This window comes from Mesoplodon bidens (assembly GCF_964165515.1).
Source record: "Mesoplodon bidens genome assembly, chromosome: 2".
Lineage (NCBI taxonomy): Eukaryota > Metazoa > Chordata > Mammalia > Artiodactyla > Ziphiidae > Mesoplodon > Mesoplodon bidens.
In genome coordinates, this window is record NC_138177.1 from 45,055,513 (window position 1) to 45,072,311 (window position 16,799).

At 42.7% G+C, this 16,799-nt stretch overlaps 1 protein-coding gene across 2 annotated transcripts in view; it reads left to right on the top strand.

The window, feature by feature from the left end:
- Nucleotides 1-16,799, top strand: part of PTPN14 (protein tyrosine phosphatase non-receptor type 14) — a 184,816-nt gene that overhangs the window by 67,166 nt on the left and 100,851 nt on the right. For both annotated transcript variants that reach the window (XM_081254683.1, XM_081254684.1), the window contains exons 2-3: nucleotides 585-912; nucleotides 14,775-14,944. In XM_081254683.1, coding sequence (XP_081110809.1) covers nucleotides 739-912; nucleotides 14,775-14,944 — 344 coding nt within the window. In that variant the 5' untranslated portion in view covers nucleotides 585-738. The remainder of the gene's footprint in view (nucleotides 1-584; nucleotides 913-14,774; nucleotides 14,945-16,799) is intronic.

Consider the following 16,799-nt stretch of genomic DNA (forward strand, 5'->3'; position numbering starts at 1 on the left):
ACAGTTCAAATTCTACTTCTGCTTTCTTGAGCAGACAGGCTTGTACGATGAAAAACATGTGAATCGAAGTCGCATAGACACTGGTGTGAATTCTGGCTTGGCCGCGTGCGTTCTTAGATGAGTTCTTTTAATCTCGCTGAACGTCAGTTACTCTAGCCATAAAGTGGATCTTTTTTTTTTTTTTTTTTTGCGGTACGCGGGCCTCTCCCTGTTGTGGCCTCTCCCGTTGCGGAGCACAGGCTCTGAACGCACAGGCTCAGCGGCCATGGCTCACGGGCCCAGCCGCTCCGTGTCATGTGGGATCTTCCCCGACCGGGGCATGAACCCGTGTCCCCTGCATCGGCAGGCGGACTCTCAACCACTGCGCCACCAGGGAAGCCCCATAAAGTGGATCTTATCATATCACCCTTGTAGGGTAAGGTCAAGTGCTCGGGTTAGACCAAGGCGCTTGGGAGCAACAGAGTCTGCGGGCTCTTGAATCTGGACATTCATCTGTCAGGGGCACCTGCTTGTGTGTGTGGAATATGTGCCGCCTGGAGCTTCCCTTCCAGGTGATGACCTTGCTGCTGCTTTTCTGTTTGCAGCGACCCTCCAGAGCGCCACGCTGGGCATGGACGCCTTTTCCCGCACTTGGAGGAGCACGGGTGCTAGTGTCATCGCCCAGTCACAAAGCTGCTAAGGCCGTCTCAGGGGCGTGGGCGTCAGGACAGGAGGGCAGCGTCCGAGGGCCACAGAGCCATGCCTTTCGGCCTGAAGCTCCGCCGGACCCGGCGCTACAACGTCCTGAGCAAGAACTGCTTTGTCACCCGCATCCGCCTGTTGGACAGCAACGTTATCGAGTGCACGCTGTCTGTGGAGAGCACGGGGCAGGAGTGCCTGGAGGCGGTGGCCCAGAGGCTGGAGCTGCGGGAGGTAAGGGTGCGAGCATGGTGGGTGGATGCGCCAGAGCTCAACCCCAGGGACCAGCCGCCTTCTCTTGGCACCTGCCAGGCTTTTCAGCCTCAGCCTGGTTTCGAAGCATCCTATTATTCTTAGCACGGCCTAGATCTTAACACCTTTCAGTGGATGCAGAGACCTGCTCTGATGTTGTGAGAAGCAGGGACACCCCCTAGAGTTTGCACGGGGCACGGGCTGGGGGCTGGGGGTGGCGGCTCCCCTTTGCTTTCAGCCCATGAGGAGGTTGTTATGAGACTTTCCTCCCCAAAGCCATTTACTCTCTTTAAAACAATCAAGTGGGTAGCTGGGGTTTTGTCATTCCGGCTGCATATCAAGGAGAAAACCACGTAAGTGGTGGATGCAGCTGCTTTTTTGTTTGTTTGTTTGTTTCCATATTTTCCTCTTCAAAGAGGGAAAAGAGGAAAAAAAAAGAAAGAGCATTTAAAGTGAGCATGACCAGCGAGGCTTTTTTTTGTGGGAGCTTGTAAAATGGGGGTTTTGTTCCTTTTAAGATTCCTCATGACCTTGTTTTCTTTGGGCTTTAAGCAAACCCAGGGTTCACCATTAAGACAGTCACGTTATCTCTCTTTAGAAGAGATTCTTAGAGCAATGTGCCCTTTGTAACCAGCAAGCCCTGCTTTTTTTTTTTTTTTTTTTTCAGTCTTACAGACATTTAGGACAAGGGACTTTTGAGAGAAACCCCCTCAAGCATCTGTGTCTTGGGAGCATATCGCATGTGGCATATGGGCTGGTAGGTAAGGGGGTGTGGTTGAAAGGTTGCCAGTGCTGAAATGACAGCAGACCCCTGAGAGTCAAGCCTTCCCGAGGGCAAGGAAGAGCCCTGTGATTGTCCTGGGCCCTGTGACACCATTGCCCAGTTCTCAGGGTGATGCAGAAGAGGGGAGCGGTCCCTATTGAAAGTGATCTTATTTGATCTCTTTGCTCACCTCTCAGGATCCACCCTTTTTCCATTTGCACAAAGGAGTTGGGGTCAAGGAAGGTCTTCCTCTCCGCTTGGCATCTTCCACAGGCTGCCTCTTATCCTCTGGGGGACTGTTTCACCTGAGCACTTCTGTTTCCTACTGGTCTTCGTGTTTATACTTTGGTTTCAGTGTTCAGGCCTTCCTTTGACATTTACCTTCCTGTGGAGGAGACTGTCCTGCCCAACAGGTATATGTAGCTTGGTAGCTGACACAATAAACACGTGAAGTGTTCTGACCTTGCTGGTTGATAATTGGCTCTTTTTTGCTTCTTAGTAGCACATTAGGGTGCACATATTTAAACATATGCGTGTGTATCGGCATAAAGGAAAAACCTTAATGCTCTTGTCAGTTGGCCAAGAGGCTGGTCTAAATTCTCATAAAAATTTTCATTATAGATCATTTGAAAATATATGCAGTGGTTTTTACTTTTGAATATTCCCAGTAACTTAAATGAGAACAACTAAGTATTCTTTGCATGCATTAGAAGCAGTATAGTATGTGGTTAAGTAGTTGCAAGTGCAGGCTTTGGAGTCTTGAACTTGAGTCAAGTTATGGTTCTGTCACTTACTAGGTAACCTTGGAAAAGTTATTGAACTTCTCTGGAAATCAGTTTTCTCAGCAATAAGATGGGAATAGTGATACTCACCTCACTTACGTTACAGGGCTGTTGTAAATATTAGAAGAGATGTAGTATGGCAAATGCATAGGGCTGTGTCTAATAATGTATAATTGTTCCAATTTGAGAGTTGTGAAAAACATTTTTTCATTAAAGAAAATACTGAACAACTGCAGTGTTCCAGACACTGTTTTGGGACTTGGTGAAACTAAGATAAATAAGTTGTAATTTTTCCTTCAAGATATGCACAGACTAGTAGAGGAATCCAGCATGTAAAAACCAGCTAAGACTGAATGTGATCCGCACTAAATGCAATGCAGGGGCTGGCCTGAAAGGCAGTGGCTCTCCTTAGAGTTGTGCAGTGCACGGCCTGCTCCACTGAACACCGCAGCCCTAGCTAGGGGAGAGGAAGCCTCAGTGAAATATGAACAGAGCCCTCGCATTTTGAACAGGGACTTGAAGGATGCCCAGGAGTTCAGTAGGTGGAAAAGAAGGCAGGTCATTCTGGGCATGGGGAACTGGATTTTTGACGATCCATGGATGTCCATGGATCAGGCACCATTCTGGGAGCCTGAGAAGGCATCTCTGTGAATCACCAGGTAAAGCCAGAGTGTAAGGTGCAAAGTGAGGGGTGTCTGGAGATGTGTATGATAATAATAATTAACTTTCAGCAGAGTATTGTTTCTCTCAGTGAGAGGGCAAAGGTCAACCCTGGATTATCCTACAACTGGGTTGTCACAAAGGACAGAGCAGTGAAGTCCAGATTCTACTGTCCAGTGTGTGTTGCAGGGTGATTGATCTTCTAATGCTAAGATGGGGTTTGTGTTTAATGTTGGCTTTATTTTGACATGCTCTAAACAGGTGCATCCACATTAGAACAAATCACTTTCTCTTTTGGTTTTATGCCTTCATTCTGTGACAGATCACATTGAAGGTATTGGCCTTTTGTGAAACAGTCCTATAGAAAGTCCTCTTGAATTGAAGGATGAGATAGAGCAATGTAATACTTTGTTCTTCATTTGCCCAGACACACCTCAAGGAGGAATGCATGCTCCACCCAAGAACAGAGGGTAGGGTGTGAACACGGGGTCTGCCACTGTCACTTACTTGACTTTGTATGTGGGTCATTTTTCAAATAGGGCTGATGGTGCTTTAGAGAAGAAAGAAAAAATTCATCTAAAATACAATGAATTGTTTAGTCTTTATGAAGTTTTGGAAAGTAGAGTGGGGTGAATTTGCCATTAGAAGTGTTCTGTAGTTTAGGTGTACCCTAAACTTGACAGTGGATTTATATTAGGAAAGGAAAATTAATTTTGATTTAATTTTTGATCTATGTTAATTATAATTTATGTTTTATTAGATAAGTTAAAAATAGATTGTAGGGAATTCCCTGGCATTCCAGTGCTTAGGACTCCATGCTTCCATTGCAGGACACAGGCTCCATCCCTGGTTGGGGAGCTAAGACCCCATAAGCTGCACGGTGCGGCCAAAAAAAAAAAAAAAAAAATTGTATTTTTTGAGGCAGTTTTAGGTTTATAACAAAATTGGGTGGAAAGCACAGAGAGTCCCTTATACCTCCTGTCCCCTCCCCCCAGGCTCCCCCACTGTCGACACCCCCCACCAGAGTGGTCCATTTGTACAGTCAATGAACCCACATTAACACATCATATGCTCCAAGTCCATAGTGTAGGTTAGGGTTCACTCTTGGTGGTGTACATTGTGTGGATTTTGACCAACGTATAATGACGTGTGTCCATATGGTAAACTCTTTTTTTAATGTAATAAACTGATTTCTTAAATATTATATGCAAACATTAATTGAAAAGTATACATGTTTCAGTGTTAAACACATATTCCTCTTCCAACAAAATGAAATGTCATCCTGAGTCACCTTGGGTCACCGAAGGTCTCAGTTGACTCTCTACTAGTAGTTGCCCGTGTCCTGTATGACTTCATCCTCCTGTTACTGAATGCAGGTTCATGGGCTTGATGCACAGTGAGGCCAAACAAACCGAAACGTCCGAGTTTGGAGCAAAGAAGTGTTTCTTGCAGGGCCGAGCAAAGCGAACAGAACAGGTGGCTCATGCTCAGAAATCCCTGAACTGATATGCTAAACGTTTTCAGGGTCAAATTTGGTTTTGAATGCACAGCTGTGCTGCCATTTCCTAGGGCATCCAGAGTGCCCAGGCCTGGCTTAGTCAGCAAACACAGTCATCCCCTGGGGAAGCAGAATATGACAGGGTCCCTGCTTCCAGAAACCCTGGAGTTGGGAGAATAGGAAAAACAAGAAACAAAGAGAACAGCCTGTGCCGAGGTACAGAAACAGGAAAGAACATGGAATTTTCAGGGAAGGGCAGAGTGCAGTTTGCACAGATGTGTGTGTGTGTGTGTGTGTGTGTGTGTGTGAGAGTGTGTGTGTGTAGGGGTCATGGAGGGGAGGATAAGAGTGTGGGTAGGTAGGTGGAGTCTGCTTTTGAAGGGTTTGATGTACCTGGCTAAGGAGTTTTAACTAGATCCTGTAGAACATTGTTTCTAAAATGTGTCACAAAAATAATCACCACCTTTTAACGTACCACATCTTGTGCTGAGTGCCTTTCAGAGATCAACTCATTTAAATTTTCTAACAAGTCTGTCCGGTGGCTGCTCTTGCTGTCCCCATTTTATGGATGGGGAGACCACAGTGTAGTCACTGGACTGGCTCAAATTCAGGTAGACTGACTCCACCGCTCTAATTCCCAGGGATGTGTAGTGGCAGAAAAAGGGGCCGTGGTAAGAAGATGCTTTGGGAAACACTCTCCTAAGTTCTGCAGTTAAGAAAATAAATGTGTTGAGCTCAGTGTTTCACAATTAATTTAGCCTTCTAGTAAATACTCTTTGAATCGTTTGGGTAATAAAACACTGCCTGGAGATGGAAAGCCATAAAAAGATTTCAAGGTGAAGCATGACATGATCACCTTGAGTTTTAAGAAAAGAACCAAATAGCCGAAAAACGATGGGGATTGGGTGACAGGAGGAACAGAGATGCTAATTAGGTGGACATAACAATAACCTGGCAAGAGGAAATAACGTGAACCCCTTAAGAAAAAAAATTTTTTAATTGTTTTAAATAAGTTCAGAAAAAAAATTAGGTATGAGTTTCTGGCTGGGAACTCTATTTAAAGGAAGAGGCTCGGGAGATACAGGAGGCTCAGAAAATTAGAATTCTGATAATATAGTTACAATATGTTTGGATCAATGGATTTCCTCTTCCCCAAATGAAATCTTAGGTGGAACTTCAGTGTGTAAAATGGAGCTACTCTGTTTGCTGAGGGAGTGGATAGGGTATCTGGAGCCCCATCTCCTTGTGCCCTTCCCACACACACCCCAACATGGCTTGAAAAATCATTGCCCTAGATTAAGAGAGAAATAGCTAAAACAGTGTTGCCTTATGACTAATCCTTATCTTTGAAAAATAAATACATGGAGAAACAGCAGAGTTTAGTGGCTAGGAATGAGAGTTTGGACCAAACTGTCCGAGTTTGAATCCTGGCTCTGCCACTGATTTGCTGTGTGATCTTGAATAGTTACTTAACCACCTTGTGCCTCTGTTTTCTCATCTGTGAATGAAGATGGTAATAGTAGCAGCCTCCATAAGTTGTTGGGAAGATTAAATGAGTTAGTTTTTGCAAAGTTGCCACCGTATCTCAGTGCTGGGCACATAGGAAGCACTTAATAAGGTGGTCTCCTCTGCAAAACACTACTCAGGTCAGACAGAGAAGGAGAAATATAGTATGTTATATGCAGACTCTAAAAAGAAATACAGGGACTTCCCTGGTGGTGCAGTGGTTAAGAATCTGCCTGCCAATGCAGGGGACACGGGTTTGAGCCCTGCTCCGGGAAGATCCCACATGCCGTGGAGCAACTAAGCCTGTGCGCCACAACTACTGAGCCTGCGCTCTAGAGCCCGTGAGCCACAACTACTGAACTTGCTCCCCTAGAGCCCGTGCTCGGCAACAAGAGAAGCCACCACAATGAGAAGCCTGCACACTGCAACGAAGAGCGGCCTCCACTCGCTGCAACTACAGAAAGTGGGCGCACGCAGCAAAAAGACCCCAACGCAGCCAAAAATTAAAAAAAAAACAAAAAAACAAAGAAATGATACAAATGAACTTGCTTACAAAACAGAAGCAAACTCACAGACTTAGAGAACAGAACTTATGGTTATGGGGTAGGGAGAAGGGTCAGGGGGAAGGGATAGTTAGGGAGTTTGGGATTGACATATACACACTGCTATATTTAAAATGGGTAACCAACAAGGACCTACTGTATAGCACAGCTCAATAATATGTAACAACCTAAATGGGAAAGTAATTTGAAAAAGAATAGATACATGAATATGTATACCTGAATCACTTTGCTGTACACCGGAAACCAACACAACATTGTTAATCAACTATACTCCAATATAAAATAGAAAGTTTAAAAAAGAAAAAAAGACACCACTCAGGCTGTCTAGACCCCCTACAGTCCCTCCAGAGTCTGGGCTCTCACCCTTTTGTAAGTCTGCTCATTCCATTTTTAGATGGCTTTGATCATTAGAAGCTATGATCTTCCACTGAGCCAAAATCTTTCAGTTCCTTGAACAGTTATTAATTTCAGATTGTGCTGCCCAGTAGGATAGCCATTGGCTACATGTGGCTATTGAGCACTTGAAGTGTGGCTAGCTTGAACTGAGATGTGTAGTAAGTATAACATACACAGTGGATTTTGAAGACCTAGTATGAAAAAAAGTTAATATATCTCATTAGTCATTTTTATAATAGTTACATGTTGAAAGCATAATATTTTGAATATACCATTTTATTTTATTTTTTAATTTATTTATTTTTGGCTGCATTGGGACTTTGTTGCTGCACGCGGGCTTTCTCTAGTTGTGGCGAGCGGGAGCTATTCTTTGTTGCAGTGCACAGGCTTCTCATTGCGGTGGCTTCTCTTGTTGCGGAGCGCAGGCTCTAGGCATGCGGGCTTCAGTAGTTGTGGCACGTGGGCTCAGTAGTTATGGCTCGTGAGCTCTAGGGTGCAGGCTCAGTAATTGTGGTGCATGGGCTTAGTTGCTCAGCGGCATGTGGGATCTTCCCAGACCAGGGCTCGAACCCGTATCCCTGCATTGGCAGGTGGATTCTTAACCACTGTGCCACCAGGGAAGTCCCTATACCATTTTAAGTAAAATTTATTAAAGTTAATTTTACTTCTTTAAAAAATTTATTATAATTAATTTTACTTCTTTGTACTTTTTAAATGTAGCTACTAGAAATTTTTAAATTACATATGTGGCTCAGGGACTTCCCTAGTCGTCCAGTGGGTAAGACTCCGTGTTCCCAATGCAGGGGGCTCAGGTTCAGTCCCTGGTCAGGGAACTAGATCCCATTTGTATGCCACAACTAAGAGTTTGCATGCCGCAACTAAGAGTCTGCAGGCTGCAACTAAGAAGCCTGCATGCCGCAACTGAGTCCGCAGGCTGCAACTAAGAAGTCTGCACTCATGCTGCAGCGAAGATCCCACGTGCCACAACAAAGACCCGGCACAGTCAAATAATAAATAAGTAAGTAAGTAAGTAAATAAGTAAATAAATAAAACAAAGTAGTGTTAGCATAATAATTTTTAAAAATTCAGGTCACATTAAAAAAATACCTGGCTCACATATTTCTACTAAGCACTGCTGTTCTAAGAAAAGCAAGGAGGCCATGTTAATAGTAATAAGGAATATAAAGAATTCCAATAAAACATAAAAATATGCTAGAATTATTTCCTTTAGGGATAATCGTGACTCTACTTTTAATTAAAAAATAATAAATGGAGGAGAGATAAATAATTTAACACAGGTATGTGAGAATACTGTTCATGGCTATACGCTATTCAAGGTAGAGAACAGTTGTTTTATTAGGAAATCCAGCACTTCGGGGAAGAATAAATTTGATAACTCTTGGGCCTCTTCTAAGGCTAAACTAAGAGCCCTGGTTTTTAAAGGAGCCTAAAAAGAATCCATAACAATTTCATAGCGTTGGTGATTATCCTCTAAGTTATTCCCCTTTTCTTTTGCAAATTTATATTTTCATCTTTACTGAAAGCTGATTTATCCAGAGCTATCAGCTATGGTAGAAACGTCTCACATTTTGCTCTTTTCATAATGGCTAGAGCTTACAAAGATACAGAATCTTAACATGCATTTCCTTTCATCAAAGTAAAGCTAACCTACATTAAGGACATTTCTATGGCTTGATTTTATGTTAATCTTTTGGGAATTGGAAATTTATCTGTGATAATGGGTGTACTCGAACATTTCATTCCCTGGCCCTGTCAGGTAATAGTGGAATTTGCTGTATTTTATAGCCAGCTTAAGTATATCTATATATGTTTGTATCTGCAGAGGACTAAAATAATCAACCATAATTAAGAACTGATTAAAGAGTACTCTGCTGGGGAAACTTCTGAATTTTGCATTGCTTTTTGTCTTCGTAAAGATTATGATGTGAAATCTTACTAGCTTAATGTCAATTCTGTAAGGTAAATTGGTGCCAGTGTCTATTTTCTAGTTACAGAGATTGTAGGTGAAGTAATCCCCTGGTCTTCATCTTTTTGTATATTCGGAGTGAGTCGTGCAGCCTCAGAAGAGTGAATTTTCTTGGCTATGAGATTTGCCTCTTGGGTCTGTGTTACTCTGCAGTTTCTTTTCCTGTACTTTTATGAAAAGATTGACTAGGAAAATGAAGATGGTGCAGTTGTTAATTATAGACGTGCCAGTTATAGAAATCCCAGACTATCCAGAGTAGAGGTTGATTGCATGCAAGTTGTTTTTTGCAGTTATCCAACTGATGTATGGTGGTTTATTTTCCAAAGCATTTGGAATGTAATTGCGTGAAGTGCTGTTTTCAGAGTCTGTGTCTAGTCATCTTTTGAAGTATTTTCCATGCCTCCGTGAAAGTTTGAATGCTTGTATGTAATTCCTATATATTTTATGTGAAGGTGTCTCAACCTTTTTGTTTCTTAATTTACAACTGAAATATACTGGCTACTACAGGGACCCTATTACAGCCTAATGGAAAGTATTTTAAACTTTTGCTTCTGGATGATTAACTCTTCAAAATGCTTGAGATAAGATGGCGAATTTAATCCCTAGTAATTGCCAAGACTGTGTCTGTAACCCTTATAAATAGTTAGCATTAAAGCTGTGTCATTGTCATAAAACTAGAAAAACAAAACCCTTAAAAAATATCTTTCCCTATTAATAGCTACCATGGGGGATAACACCATATTTACAAATAAATGAAGAAATCAATCAAAAACATCCCAAACTGTTTTTAAAGGCCTTATTTACTACAATCTTTTCATGATACCGAAAGAGGGCTCTTATTATGACACCGAAGGATTCACGTGCCAATCTGCCACTGAAGAAACTAGCCTGTTTTTGAGGGCTCACATAGATTTATCCTTCCCTGTTAAAATGCAAAACTCCAAACCAAATAAACCAGGAAACTACTCATATGAAAATGACAATTTATGTGACTCTTCTTACATTATTTTTTTAGTAATGCATTTTTGCATTTTTAGCAATTGATTCAGAGATGTGGTTCCTCTCCCTGGGAACCGGTTCTTCTGTCTTTTCTTTTCTTTTTTTAAATAAATTTATTTATTTATTTATTTTGGGCTGAGTTGGGTCTTTGTTGCTGCACGCGGGCTTTCTCTGGTTGCAGCAAGCGGGGGCTTCTCCTGTTGTGGATCATGGGCTCTAAGCACGGGCTTCAGTAGTTGTGGCTCGCGGGCTCTGGAGCGCAGGCTCAGTAGTTGTGGTGCACGGGCTTAGTTGCTCTGTGGCATGTGGGATCTTCCTGGAGCAGGGCTCGAATCCGTGTCCCCTGCATTGGCAGGTGGATTCCTAACCACTGCACCACCAGGGAAGCCCTGTCTTTTCTTATTGCAATGAACTCATTGCAGAATTCATGGCAACAGAGCTGTTTTCTAAAGAAAACTAGAGAAATAAAATGGGATTTAGAGTCCACACAGAGGTATCCTGAGGATTAGATGGACCTGGTTTATGTTTGGTGCTTTGGAGATAAACCAAACAAGTGTCTCAGGCATTTTCTTGGGCAATACTGTGGAATCCTTTTGGTCATGGAGGAGGTAGCCATTTCTACCATTTCTATTTGGAATCCACCACATTTCCTTCAACCATCTGGCAGTGTTTAGCAGCGAAGCTCAGCTTTCAGAATTCAGCTGGAGTTGAACTTGGCAAGTCACGTATGAACAGGCCTGGTGTGGTCTCAGCTGGGCTTGATGGGAGTAATGGCCCCTTGGCTGATACACAGGAAGTTGATTGGTGCACATGTTAGTTTAAGTGAGTGGTTAGGTTCTGATTCCATTTTCTGTGATGCATTTTGTAGACATGGCTGAATAAATGTGTTGCCTTGTGAACTTGAACAGAACAGGGTAAGAACTTTGAGACAGGGTCTTTCTCCTCCATTGAATACTCCAGAGCAGGGATGTGGCTAGGGGAAGAACGGGGTGGGGGGATGGGGTGGGAATGGAGAAGGTTACTTGGGGCAGAGCTTCACAAACAGTGAGCGGATGGGGATCTCATAAATGAACTTTCTTTCCTCCTAAATAACTCAATACAGCACTTCTAAAACTAGGTCATTCTGGCCATAGTATGTAGAAACTGTGTCCTCCAGATTACCTGCCTCTGCATTGGAACCCCATTTCTTGAATAGTTAAATAATTGTTTCATTGGATAAATGCATGGTGAGTCACCCAGAAGTACCCTGTGTCCTCTGGAAAAGACTGTATTGCAGCAACAAAAATATCTTACGCCATGGATTAGATTTTGGCATTGGAAGTGGTTTACCTTGTTATTTGGAATTCTGTACTGTTAATTATGGCTCAAGACTATTATCATACAATGATTTCTCTTGTACCTCATCATCTTCCTTTTCTGTGTGTGCACGTGTGCCTGAATGTATCTTTGTGCATGCATGTATGTGTATGTGTACTCCATGGAATATTCTTAAGGTGGTTTTTTTAAAAAAATTAGTTTATTTTTGTCTGCATTGGGTGTTCGTTGCTGCGCGCGGGCTTTCTCTAGTTGTGGCGAGCGGGGGCTTCTCTTCATTGCGGAGCAGGGGCTTCTCTTCATTGCAGTGCGTGGGCTTCTCATTGCGGTGGCTTCTCTTGTTGCGGAGCACGGGCTCTAGGCGTGCGGGCTTCAGTAGTTGTGGCACGCAGGCTCAGCAGCTGTGGCTCGCAGGCTTTAGAGCGCAGTCTCAGTAGTTGTGGTGCATGGGCTTAGTTGCTCCGTGGCACGTGGGATCTTCCCGGACCAGGACTCGAACCCGTGTCCCCTGAATTGGCACGCAGATTCTTAACCACTGTGCCATGAGGGAAGTCGCTTTTTTTTTTTTTTCTTTTTTTGAAGCGGGGAGATCAGGTCTGGTTTAATGATTGGGTGGGAATGAGAAAAGGAAATTTAAAATACCGGCCTTCAAAGCATAGGAGAAGTAAACGTTAAATCTTTTTTTTTTTTCAAAATCAATTGTAGAATGTTTATGCAGTTATTGTGGACCCTTTATAGTTTGAATGTTACTAATTTGAGTGAATGTTACAATTTGAATGAAGTATGGACCATAAAATCATGCCTCCAAATGTGAAGACTCCTTTTAGTGAAAGATAATAAATCATGGTTGGCTTGTTAAGCAATTGCAGAGTTTGCCCTCCCTTTCTCCACCTATGCTTATAAAAGGGCTCTTTTTCAACTAAAATAATTATCACATAGCCTGTCACTGTTTACATATATTACCTCATTTATCATATGCAAACTCACTACAAGCCATCCACAATATGGTGGAATACCCTCATATGGTGCTGTGCTCCATGAAGGAATTCAGTATAATGCAGAACTGCCTTGGACCCTTTTCAGACAGTTTATTCAGTACCCAGACTGCCTCATTTTAAGGTTAGCCTAAGCCCCCATGATAGATCCCCTAGGAAAGCATCAGAGTGATGTTCCAGTGTCCCATAAACACCTATAATGAGACTCTAAAGAAAATCTTTGGGGAGGCACTGCTTTGTGATTTTTTTTTCTTATACCTTTTAGATTTTTATGTTATTTATAGGCCTTCCAGCTTCTGCTTTTGCTTGCTTTTTCTCCTTTATCTTTAGATAACTTGTTTTCTTTTTTTAACATCTTTATTGGAGTATAATTGCTTTACAGTGTATTGTTAGTTTCTGCTGTATAACAAAGTGAATCAGCTATATGTATACATATATCCCCATATCTCCTCCCTCTTGCGTCTCCCTCCCACCCTCCCTATCCCACCCCTCTAGGTGGTCACAAAGCACCGAGCTGATCTCCCTGTGCTATGAGGCTGCTTCCCACTAGCTATCTGTTTTACATTTGGTAGTGTATATATGTCCATGCCACTCTCTAAGTTCGTCCCAGCTTACCCTTCCCCCTCCCCATGTCCTCAAGACCGTTCTCTACGTCTGTGTCTTTTAACTTCTGTTTTCTGATTCTGTGGTTGATAGAGATGCCAATAGCACTGATGACAAAGATTCTTGAGGCTTGCCTGCTTTCACTTACTGAGGACAATGATCATGGTGATAATAGGAGCAGCAACAGAAGTCACCATTTATGAAGTAGTTACTTAATGTGGGCCACGCACATGTGGACAGGCATTATCTCATTTACACCCCTAACAGCCTGTGGGTGATGGGGGTAATCACCATCCCCATTTTACAGATTAGGAAGCTCTGAGACCCTCGGAGGCTCCATCACTTGTATAAAGTTATCAAGACAGAGAGTGTAAAAGCTTGGAGATGAACTGACTTCAAAGCCAATTTTCTTTCTGTTCAGCCACATTTCATTTCCCCTACGTCATCAGTCCCATTGGAACAACTAATGGGCTCACTGGAGCTGGGAAATGAACAATAGGGTCAGAATTCACTCAAGCAAGTTGGTCTAAGTTGATAGAAATATAACCTCGGCTCTGTTCATTGGCATTTTGTTGCTCAAGAAATGCATAGATTTCTGGTATGGACTTGCCCTTTGGAAAATCATGGAGGAAATGGTCCCATCTGAAAGTAAAAACCCGTTTAAAAATATCCTTTAGAGTATTTTGGATCTGCAGCTTTATGTAGGGAAGGATGTGTCTGGTTTTCTGGTAAAGTCAGAGTCAAAACTTGATTACAGATTTTGGTGGGGTGGTGATGGGGATTGATCTATAGTATTGTTGAGGTGGCAGCCACCTGGAGTGGGAAGGTCGGCACCAAAATGCCTTTGGCAATTAAACATTGTAATGAAATGACTCCTTTGAAGGCAGCTTTCCAGGTGTGCTGTAAACCATTCTAGGCTATAATTGAAATATAAAAGAACGCCTCAAAAGCAGTGATCTATTTTTTAGCGACTTATGCTAATCCTGAAATCCTAACATGAATTAATGTAAAGACAGGATTGGATGCATAAAAGTACCTATTTTAATCATTTAGCACATTGTTCAAAACTAACCTGGTTGAGGCTTCAAGTCTAAGGGTGAAAATCTCACTCTCATCTCTCAAATCCCCCCATGATCTGCCAAGAACAACCACCAGGGGCTCCTGTGGCAGCTGTGAAGAGGGGCTACTTCCGCTCTCCCTGCTTAATGCGGGGGAGGGATTCGCTGCAGTTCATGTATAATGAAGTGGTCGCGGCTGATGTTTTTTAAAAGTACTTCATTAAAGCCTAAACAGTGAATCAATTTTCTGTTCCAATCCGGTACTGTATGAAAATATCTACACTGCTGTGGCTTAACGTTGGCAGAAGGTTTCATCTTTGGAGTTGAACCGTAAGTTACTTTGTAGCAGGTGAGAGAGCTGTGTTTGCCTCTGCTCCTGTGCTTCACTAGCACAGGGAAGTCAGCCTTGAGATCTTAGAATAAGTCCACACTGTCCCCACTCTGCATCACCCCCGCTTACCTAGCATAGGTGCATCAGTACCCACATGTACAAACAGCAGCAATGGGTAGGAATACTGCATCTGGAGACTCAGGGTAGATTACAGTACTGGGTACCTGTGGTTTCTTTTCACGTATCCCAAAGTTCAAAAGTAAAAGCTGGATCCTTGTGTACAGGCTGAGGCACCAAAGGGGAGGTAAGGTGCTGGAGTCTTATTTCCTGTGTGGTCTCAGGATGCCCCTTGTAAGCGTGAACTGATGCTGTTTTATCCTTTTATCTAGACGCACTACTTTGGCCTTTGGTTTCTCAGCAAGAGCCAGCAAGCACGATGGGTGGAGCTGGAGAAACCTCTGAAGAAACATCTGGACAAATTTGCTAATGAGCCTCTGCTTTTCTTTGGAGTCATGTTTTATGTGCCAAATGTGTCGTGGCTTCAGCAAGAGGCCACAAGGTAGGTACATTTTTTCCTCCATGTTCCACGTAGGATGTGGATTAACTGTGAGGCTTCAGATGAAATAGATGAGCTGGTTGATTTAAGGGTGTGTGTGTGGGGGGCGGGGGTGGGGTGGGGGGGGGAAGAGGGTGGCATAGTTGGGAATTGTTTACCAGTTGCTTTGCAGCTTTAGAATTTTTGTTTGAATCTGTGTAGCTAACCCTAGCGGTTCCCTATACTGCTAGTGAGGTAGCGGTGATCCTGAAGCACGTAGAATTTTGTGTCTAGCAGCATAGACTGTGGGTAAAATCAATATGCTAGGATTTCATAAAAAATTAACCACCTAAAACTGTTTGGTCCAGTCCTTCCCTCAAATGTCCCCAAACAAAATGCATCATCAGACTCTGGATTTGAGGATTGAGAAGGTAACTGAAGATGGGAATAGAGTTGAGGAAAGCTCTGAGAGGGTAAGAGTTTTGGTTTCGTAGTTTGAATACAAGGAGGCAGGAAGCCAACAGCAGAGCGATCTGGGGATTAGCCCCGCCCTCCTGCTCATTGGCTGCTTTAACTGGGAGAGAAACCACGTGCCATCTTTGAAGCGCTATTTTTCCCTCATCTGTAAAGTGAGGCATTTGAATGGGTCCCAACCGTTCTGATAGTCTGCGATTCTGTGAATGAAACGAGTGCGTTTTTGTTGGTGTTGGTTAAAATATGCAGGTGTGGGGGGGTGTCTCCTTATCATTGTGTTATTTCCGGTAATGAAGGGAATCGCATAAACCCTCTACTTTAAGCCTTTTACTTGGATCATGGCATTCAGAGTGCTTGGGAAGCAATGCCAGTGGCATCCCAGGTAGAAGGAACAGTATTCTACTTGATTATTGCATGTGTCATTTCTTAGATTTTAAATGTCTGAAATAAAGATGGAGTTGAAATTTTTATTTACATTTTAAGGTGATAGTGTCCATCTTCTTCTTTTTTTAATCCAAATCATTGTTAAATAGGTGGTATTTCTATAAACACAGGCCACGAGAGAGCCGACAGTCTGACCCAGGACACCTATGTCCGTCTTTCAGGTGTCATTCATTTGAAGCACTTGATTGTGTACCATTGTGCAGTGTTTTCAAGGGATTTCATTTATTGAAGTCCTTTCTGTCCAAGAAATTATCTCCTCAAATCTCCTCAAGTCAAATCAAAGCAAGATGATTTCCTCCAGCTTTTGAATCCTTGAGTACTTTACACAGTGTTAGGAACACAGCATTAGGGTAATAAGAAATACTTGCTGATTCATGGCTCTTGGACCATTAAATGCAAGAGAATGAGTGCCAAGGATGAAACATGGACTATAAATTAATGCATATTGGGAAAAGTACAGCCCGTAAGAAAAAAAAAAAATGAAGTGGTGTTCCTCTAGACAGATTTATCTTGTAAGGTCCGTTGAGGAAGAGCAGTTGAAATGGTGAGGGACTCAGAAATTGTGCTTTATGAAGTTAAAGAAAAAAAGCTTGTTTAAGCTTAGAAAAATGAAGACTTGTAAGGGTACAGTAGCTGCCTTTGGACTCTCATGGGGAGGGAATTCTGTGTCAGCTCCAGAGCACAAAATTAGGGCTGGTAATAATGAAGTTCAAGGAGTTGAAAGACTTTGGTTATCTGGCTCGACATAAGAACAGACTTTCTAATAATAAAGCCATGTAAAAGTGGAGTAAGCAGACTTATGAAAGGGCAAGAGCCCCAGTCTCTGAAAATGCTGTAGCACAGAGTGGTAGCCCATGTAGTGTCTTATAGAGGAGACCTCCATATTGGGAGGAATGTTGGAATCATTAGTGGTTCTCAAACAGACCAGGGCCTACTGGATCATAATTACCCCAAGCATTTA